Below are 9,321 nucleotides of genomic sequence, written 5' to 3'. Positions count from 1 at the left end.
TAATATAGGTCCTAGATAAAAACAGGGAAAATCATCCAACATGTTAAGAAGAGGTTTCATAGAAATTCTTCCAGTTTAGTTTTAACTGGTAACACCTCATGCAACTTTTATAGTTTCCACAAGTAACCTAAGCCTTGGAATCTGTCCTAATGTGATTTCATAAATGTAAAAATAGAATAAAAGCTATTGCTAATGATAGTATATACATTTTTTTTGCAAAATTTAATGTAAGGGAAAATCATTTACACTTTTAACATGTACATACCAGTGGAAATTTGAAAGAGTAAGAACTTGATTTTAAAAGACTTTAAAAGGATCAGAGTACCTGGGTGGCTCAGTCGGTTAAGAGTCTTACTCTTGATCTAGCTCAGGTTTTGATCTCAGGGTCGTGGGTTCGGGTCCTGGATTGGGCTCCATGCTGGGCATAGAGCCTACTTAAATAAAAATTAAAATAAAAAAAAGACAGCAGTATCTGTATCAAAAAATAATTTACGACTCTCTACCTTTCAGAAAAGACTAACTTGGCACTGACCAAAATAATTTCACCTTTATGAAGATTTCTGGTCTTCTTTTAAGTATAATCAGAAAAATCAGAAACTTTTTAAAATAAGTCAAAATTATTTTTCATAAACCGAGGAAAACACACAATTTTAAAACAGAAAAGCAGGAGGGAACTAAATCTCCTTTATGGATCTAGAGTTATGTGAGCCCAACAGTGAAAATACTTGAACCAGAGTTCCCTGTTATCTCTTTATTTTTTTAAGGTGTTGAAAATCAGAAAACAAGTCAAAATATCACCTAATAAGAGGACAATTTTAGAATTAAAAATAATTCTAATTTTTTTTACTAGTTTTATGATACTGTGATTTGCTAGTTAACACAGAAATAAGATTATAGTTGAAGTTTTCTAAATTTTCATTCCTAGGAGGATTAGCTCACCCATCACATTTTCTGTTTGATTTTTCATGCCTTTGCAGAAGATTACGTGAAGGTTATTACTTTCCATTTGCATATTTTCCGATTAATTTATATTGGACATGCACAAAAGTGGTTTTTTCCCCACAGATATAAACACAGATTCATTTCTATAACCCAGACATCGCATTCTACAAATTGTGAGACATGAAGAACAACTTAAACATTTTACCATATGCAGGAGGGTGGGAAGAATGGCAGAGATGCCTAGGAAAATGTTTCTAAAAACCCACAACATAATTTTCTCTGTGTTCTTCATGCTATCAGTAGTTGACCAACAAGTCCAGAATTTCTTTCTTTGATTAAAGTGGTAATAATCGTGGCTCCTTCCCTTAAACTTGCTTGTAGCTTCTGCTCATCCTGGAAATAAAAAAAGATTAAACAATGATTATTTTAAAAAGAAAATATGTCACACATTAAATTTAATGGTTTCTTTACTCTTTTAATTTTTTTTAGGTTTTTAGGTTTTAGGGGTCTTTTAAATATTTTTAGGTTTTTTCCCCATCAGCTTTATAGAGAGATAATTAACACATAACATTATGTAAGTGTGAAGTGTACAGTGTAATGTTATGATATACCTATGTGTTATGAAATGATTACTACAAAAAGATTCGTTAATCCATCACCTCATACATATACATACCATTGAGAGGGTAGTGAAAGCATTCAAGATCTACTCTCTTAGCCACTTTCAAGTATACGATATTAACTATAGTCACCATGCTATACATAATCCCATAACTTATTCACCTCACAACTGGAAGTTTGCACTCTTTGATCAACACCTTCCCAATCAGCCTCTCTCAACTACTATCCTCCTGTTTTTATGAGTTCAGGGAGACACTTTTCAAGGTCCCCTGCTCTCTGGACTTGGCATTCTATGGAACTCAGACCAGTCACTGGTATGTATGTGGTCCCTCCAATAAAGGAGAAATGCTTTCACAAGCACTGTTCATTATATACAAAATATATCTCCTGCAGATACCAGGAAAACACTGACACACTTTCAAATGCTAGCAGCATGAAACAAAAGATTTTCCCTTAATCCTGCATCTGACCAACTCTGGCTCTTTATACAAGTGTGAATATTTCATCGATGATACAAGCCTTTCCTTCATCTTTCTGAGTGTTCCCCAATAAGAAACTTTGTTATAAACTGTGAACACCAGTCTGGGAGGAAAAATTAAAAAGGCTTGTTGTTTGTGAAGTAAGGTCAGGCACATTAGTGAAATGAGTTTCTCACAAGTTGCTAAAATGTGGTTTTGCCTGTGAAATCATATTGCCTATGAATATATGTTTATTCCAACTGTTTAAGTTTCTTGAGAGGGATGAAGGGGAAGGGAAAGTCAAAACAGAGCTAATATCTTTAGAGTCTCTGTATTGTGAATTGTGCTAGGTTCAAAAAGAGGGACCTGGTAATCAACTTCTAAATGCCGACATCATCCTTCATAGCCTTTCCTAGCGTTAGGTGTATCACCAGTACCTACTGCATCTACCTTCTTAATATTTCTTGAATCCATTTACTCCATTCAAACTGGTGCTGCCAGCAAAACATCTCTATCCTAAATTACAGGAACGATCTTGTAAACAGTCTCTCTGAAGTCATGTCCTCTTCTGCCCTGTTTCCCACACAGCAGTCAGAATATTTATTTTAACATAGAGATCTGATCACTACTCTGCCTAAAATCCTTTCAAGGCTACCTCCGAACTTCAGGATCAAGTCAGAACTCTACCTTTTTATCTTTCAAACCTCTTCCTGTCATTCCCTTATATTCACTCAATTCCCCAAGCCACACAGAACTGCTTAAGACTGCCCAAACAAGGTACTTTTCTAAACTTCCATTCCTTTGCCCCAGCGAATCCCTTTGCCAGGAAAGCTATCTCACACCATTTCTAGCTTAGCTGACCCTAGTTATTCCTTGTGGTTCCACTCAGTTATCATTGGTTGCAATCTACCTGGACTCCAGCCCCCAGGCCAGCTGGGTGAGGCAACTCTCTGTTTCCATAGCTATTAATTCCTCCAGCACACTGAATTCTAATAGTCTTTTTAGTTGACCATCTATTCCACCAGATGATGAGTTTCTTTATGTAAAGTATTTTTCATTTTGTCTTTGAATAAAGAACACTTAGTTCACATGGCAGCACTCCATAAATTATAATGAACTCAGAGCAAAGGAGGCTATGATAGAGATATCATCACCCTTTCTGTTTAAGACGTTTCTTAACATTCACCATTTTGGGGTTACTTTGCTTACTCCTATTTGCATATTTGGCAGGAAGCCTGGCAATGGTACAAAGAATATTATCAAAACATTTCCACTACTACACCTTCACCAGCACAGAGGCATATAGGTTCGCCATCTATGAGGATGGTGATGAGAGACCACCTCTGCATAAGCTACACTTTTCCATCAATTTCCCTGATTGTGTTCTAAGGCGTAGACCTGGGGAAAACCCACAAGGGATTGAATGGTGGCTACTCTGCATCTTGCAGTACTGGATTTCAAATGCTATACTGGTTTCCTTAATATCACAAGACCTAAATCACACGTAAACCATTCTAAAGCCAAATATGTTTGGGCTTAAAATGTGATACACTTATACAGGAGCAGATATCATTCATAAATACATAAATAAACATTCTTAAACTGAACAAAATATAAATGAACTCTGAATATGAATCTGTAACTCTTAATGATTAGTTAATTACAATAACGCAGGGTTTATAATACACATCTATGCCCATCTCATTTATTAAATTGAAGCATAGAACAGATTATGAAAATTAGTTTATCCTTTAAAAATAAACAGAAAAAGACTATCTGATTGAGCCAGCCAGGTGCCCCAGAAAAAGACTATCTGTATAGCCTCTTTGAAACCAATTTATACTTGTCATAATGAAAGCAGCAGAGCAACACACAAAGAAGGGGGAAATCCGTTTTAAGATCCTAGGGCTAGAAAAATTGTATTTCTAAATCTTAGAACAAATCTTCTATTTTCATTTTGATAGCTCCCTACCTTATATATCTTTCACTAATGAATGTAAGAATGCCTTTTTTTTTTTTTAAAGATTTATTTATTTATTTATTTGACAGACAGAGAACACATGTAGGCAGAGAGGTAGGCAGAGAGAAAGGGGGAAGCAGGCTCTCTGCTGAGCAGAGAGCCCGATGCGGGGCTTGATCCCAGGACCCTGGGATCATGACCTGAGCTGAAGGCAGAGGCTTTAACCCATTGAGCCACCCAGGCGCCCCTAAGAATGCTCTTTCAAAGGTTAATTTATTTCTGCAATATCTATAGGCATCATTTGGAATGATGTTTAATTCAGTGAGAAGAACCTATGTTATTCCACTATTTTCCCTTTCTGTCTAAGCTCAATCATTTTATTTCTGAAAAATGCAGAAATTCAAAAAGTGATTAAGCAAGATGGTGAGAACCACCTATATTCAGAAAATTCTATTTTGTACAAAGAGGTGTTCAAAAATGTATGGAGTTCAAACTCATCTCAAAACTCACACTCTCTATAAAAGCATTGCTAATTCAATTTTTTTTTAAAGGCAAATTCAAACAGATCTTTAAAAAATCATTTCTTGCTGCCAGTATATATGAAAACCAGTGTTTTTAATTGAGGAGGTGGGGGAACAGGGTGGGGGAGAGTTATAGCTGATCGTTTTATCATCAGCTGCACAAAAATGTGTATATGTATATATACGTATATATAAATATATTCCTTTGTGTATTCCAAATATGATATAACAAAAATGTTAATGTTAAAATTAAGAAAGCCAAGTCAACATGAATATTGAAGAATGTTTACAGTACATGTTCTTGATACGATGTAATGAAAATAGCATTGACTACTGTGGTCTTCCTCCCCAAAACCCATAACCCCAATCTAATCATGAGGAAAATATTACACACATTTCAAAAGAAGGGCATCTTACAATATATCTGAACAATCCTCCTCAAAATTGTGAAGTTCATCAAAAACAAGTCTAAGAAACTGTTACAGCCAAGAGGAACATAAGGAGACGTGACAAACTAAAAGTAATATAACATCCTGGAATAAAAAATATACATTAGCTAAAACTAAGGAAATCTGAATGAACTATGGACTTTAGTTGCCAAAAATAAGGAGATAGGTAGAGGGCATATGAGAACTCTCTGCTATCCGTAATAATATGAAGTGTATTATTTGTCAAAAAGTATATGCTCAATTTCAAAATATTTCTCTTGATTTTAACGATGTTTCTGTGCCAGAATTGCAAAACTTGAGTTACAAAGTTATTTTACATGCGCCAGCCCATTTGTATATTCCTTAATTAAATTATACTATTCCTTTCATAAATTATGCAATCGATAAGGGCACCGACTCTAGAATGAGAATGTTGGTATTCAAATAAGGGCTTTGACGATTTTCAAGCAAATTATTTAAGTTTCACAGCTCTCCATTTTTTTCTTTTTCAGCTAAAACCACGTTAACAATATTTGTTGCCTCACCACTTTTCTGTGGGGACTAAATCAGACAAGACAAATAAACCACAGAGACCAGGAAAGTATCTATTCACAAGGGTTGTGAGAACTATTTTTGTGGTGTGCACGAACTTCACCCGTGACACAGTAGCTGCGCTTATCCTCTCATCACACGTAACAGTTCAATCTGATTATCTACTATAGGTAGGGACACTGCTGCGGCTCTTGGACAGTAACCTGCGAGTGCCTACAATCCTTGAAAGAAAAGCCTGTTACGTAACATTCACCCCAGCTGTCTTGTTGAGAGAATTTTCCCAAACTATAAAGAAGAGAAATAAAGCCAAAGAAGAGAATGACAGCCTCTCCAGGTAGAAAAGACACAGATTACAATTTAGAGTTGTTAAATTGTTAGGTGGCGTGGATTTGTGCTGATAAGGTCCCTGACCATGGAGAGTTACAGAGAAGTCCTAAAAATCTGCTAAGTATTCCTTCCTTCCTTGGTCAGCTTCTAAGCCGGGCTTCTGCAGGAAGAACTCAGGGGGCCCTGCAGAGAACAGCTGCTGGAGAGCTGGGGAGTTGGGCAAAGATTCAGAGGCCACACTGTGCCGAGGACAAGGAGGTTAGATACGAGTCCAGAGAGAATGAAGAGATTTTGGTGAATATCCATTGCTTTTCGATGACGGCTCGAAAAGGCCATGCTTACAGCCTGGGAATAAAGACAAAACGGAATTGAACCTGCCCTAACAAAGTTTAAACAGCCTCAGAAGATCAGGTAGATCTCCCAATAATAGAAATGTTTGCCAGAACAAATTTTTAATATTCTTTGGAGGAAGCTAAAATAAGCTAGAGCCTTTAAAAAGTTTTATTACTCAAGTATGGCTTATAATAAAATCTTACTAGATGAGTAAAGAAGCAGCAAACAGGAAAAAAAAAAAACTTGAGAGAAAATCATCCGTATATAGGATCTTTTCCAAACGTAATCCATATGTTGGATTAGCATGCAAGGATTTCAAAATAACTATGATTAATATGTTAAAAAAGAGAAGGAGATGGAAACACTGATGAAAAATGGACTTATTTTCAACGTTGCATGGGAATCTATAATAAAGAATATTTACAACTGTAAAATATACTACTTGAAATTAATAATGGATTGGTTTAACATGAGATGGGCAGAGCAGAAAACAGTATCAGTGAGCCTGAGGACAGGTTAAAATATATACATATATATCCAAAACTGAAGTACAGAGAGAAATGGTGAATTATCACTATAACCATCTTCATACTTAGGGCCACATTACCATTCCACTTCCTATTGCTTTCTTACCTACTGCTACACCCCACTGCCACCATCAAAACACCTGTTTGGGGCATTTAGAAAATCACATATGGGGAGTGTTTACTACATGAAAATAACAAGCATAAAAAAAAGTCAACCCCATTTCTTTAGAAAAAACCCCATTACATACAACATCATGTATGTAAATATTCAAAGAACCAGGCGGTAATATTGCTACAGCTGGGCATAAAGGGATGAGGGAATTCAGAGTGTGGTGAGACCACGTGACGCTGGAGTGATGCCTGAAGGAGGTGGGGAAGGATGAGAAAAGGAGGCAAAAACTTCAAAGTCCAGAACGGACAAGAGATCTTGAGGGAACAAGAGATCATGGCGGATTTTCATTGTGGCATAACACAATGTGATAGGCTAGGCCTCACAAAGATATTGCAGGGAAAGTGAGCACCCAAATTCCCACAAAAAATATCAAAATAAATCTACTAAAATTAAATTTATCAACAGTTCATTTCCTATCTGTAACTCTAGCAATATCCAGGCTTCAGGTTTACTTTAATTTCTACTCTCCAGCCATAAAGAGCATAAACTTGAAACGCAGCACACCAATTTTGACATAATCACACATAAAACTCAAAGGCATACATTTCTTGAATTTAAGGAAAAACAGAAGGCTATTTAGTGAGGCAAGATGAGTTAGTCTGCATTATCTCTTAAATCTAAAAGATCTTCATCATAATGCCTTGTTTCCTATTATCCTATTCACAGCTATGTCAAATTTTTGAGAAAAATCTTAAAAATTGCTAACTCTTATCAATTACTTCCCAATAAAACTGGGCAAAAATAAAAAAAAATACTAACTCTATCCTGTCATAAAACAATTAAAAACATAACTTCCAGCTCAAAAATGCAGCATTCAAGTTCTTTCTTGGTTACAAGTGTATTTAAAAAATAGAAGCCAGTCAGAAAGGAAATAAAGAACGGATGGGCCTGATTTCTTAAAATACTAGGAGGGGAAATATCAAAATGTTAACAAGAATTATTTTTTTAAAGATTTTATGTATTTATTTGAGAGAGAGTACAAAAGAGCTCAAGCAGAGGGAGAGGGAGAAGCAGGCTCCCTGCTGAGCACAGAGCCCCACTTGGGACTCAATCCCTGGACCCCTGAGATCATGACCTGAGCGGAAGGCAGACACTTAACTGACTGAGCCACTGAGGGCCCCAATAAGAGTTACTTTTGGATGATGGATTCATGGCTGTTCTCATTTCTTCTCTGTGTTTTACTCTCAAAATTTCCATAATGAACATAACTTATTCTTCTAATAAGAAAAATAAGTTGTTTTAAAATTTAGTTTCAAGACTGTTTAAATCCTGGGAACTAAATTTCATTTGTTATCACATAAAATCAATAATACAGAACACTGTCCAAATTTCCAGGAAACATTCATCTCCATAAAAAAACTTCAAAATCTGCAAAGAAAACATATTTTTTTTGAATACTTTAGTCTTCAATAAAAGGTCCAAGAAAGAATTATATTAATAATTCACAAGGCCTTAGCTTTCTTCTGCTGACTTAGAGGTTAAGAAAAACATTGTGGAAGTCAAGCTAAAGGAAACAACAAAAAGTTTATACTTAATTTTATTCAGTACATTAACAATTGCTCATTCATATCCTGAAGAGTTTCTCAATAGTCAGATTTTTTTAAATATTAGGAAAAACATGAGATGAAATATAAATATATAATAGCTCTTTTAAGTTTTCTATACCCTCAAACTGAATTACTTAGAATGGGAATTCACATGGGTTTTATCGAGAAACACCAAATTTGGCTATTTCTTTATCCCTTGTCATTTCAAGATTAAGATGACATATATTATGCTTAGATGAAAGACACTACAAAAGCTCTAATTAATATTCTCTCTTAAACACATAAGGTAATTCTAAATTTACTCCAGAGTAATTAAGTCTTGTCAACTGAATCTTGGACTTCAGTGTTTTTTGTATGTGACTTGTTTTGTTTTCCGGTTGATAGGTAGGTTTCCTTATGACAGTTTTATGTGTCTATCATCTTCAATGGAGTCCTAGAGTTTTGATGCAGAAATTCTCATGGGACTTCTAAGCCATTGGCAAAATTTGGGAAATCAGGACAAGTAGGAGATGTCACTATTTTCATAGAAGATTGGGAATGACAGGAAAAACCTCCATAATTTATAGTGGCTCTTCATTCCCACCTTCCCATCACCTATTACTATTTGGACAAGACTGCAGTCCCAGAGAAATTACATCTCAGAAGTGTGTATAAGTCATCAATTTTCTATAATGCCTACGTCTTCAAAATTCCTTACTCACTAAATGCTCCCTTCCATTTTCTCAAGGACAGCTTAGGGCAAAACTATTCCCAGTGTACATAAACTTGAAGAACTTGTTAAAAGGCTTATTTTAATATATTTATTTATATTACTGTACTACACAGCTCTCAGTACTTGAATTAATGGGACATAAATTTATAGTATGCTGTTAGGATCAAATTTATGTGGATTTTGTGGAATATGCTCTCAAAGAATAGCAGGAAAAGCTATGA

The 9,321-nt window shown here is 35.4% G+C and overlaps 1 protein-coding gene across 3 annotated transcripts in view; it reads right to left on the bottom strand.

Moving 5' to 3' along the window:
- Positions 1-417: 417 nt before the first annotated feature.
- The window catches only part of CRPPA (CDP-L-ribitol pyrophosphorylase A), a 299,557-nt gene continuing 290,653 nt past the window's right edge, over positions 418-9,321 (bottom strand). For all 3 annotated transcript variants that reach the window (XM_032304813.1, XM_032304812.1, XM_032304814.1), the window contains one exon: positions 418-1,335. In XM_032304813.1, coding sequence (XP_032160704.1) covers positions 1,231-1,335 — 105 coding nt within the window. In that variant the 3' untranslated portion in view covers positions 418-1,230. The remainder of the gene's footprint in view (positions 1,336-9,321) is intronic.

The sequence above is a fragment of the Mustela erminea genome, chromosome 11 (assembly GCF_009829155.1).
Source record: "Mustela erminea isolate mMusErm1 chromosome 11, mMusErm1.Pri, whole genome shotgun sequence".
NCBI lineage: Eukaryota > Metazoa > Chordata > Mammalia > Carnivora > Mustelidae > Mustela > Mustela erminea.
This window is presented reverse-complemented; position numbering and strand designations above follow the sequence as displayed.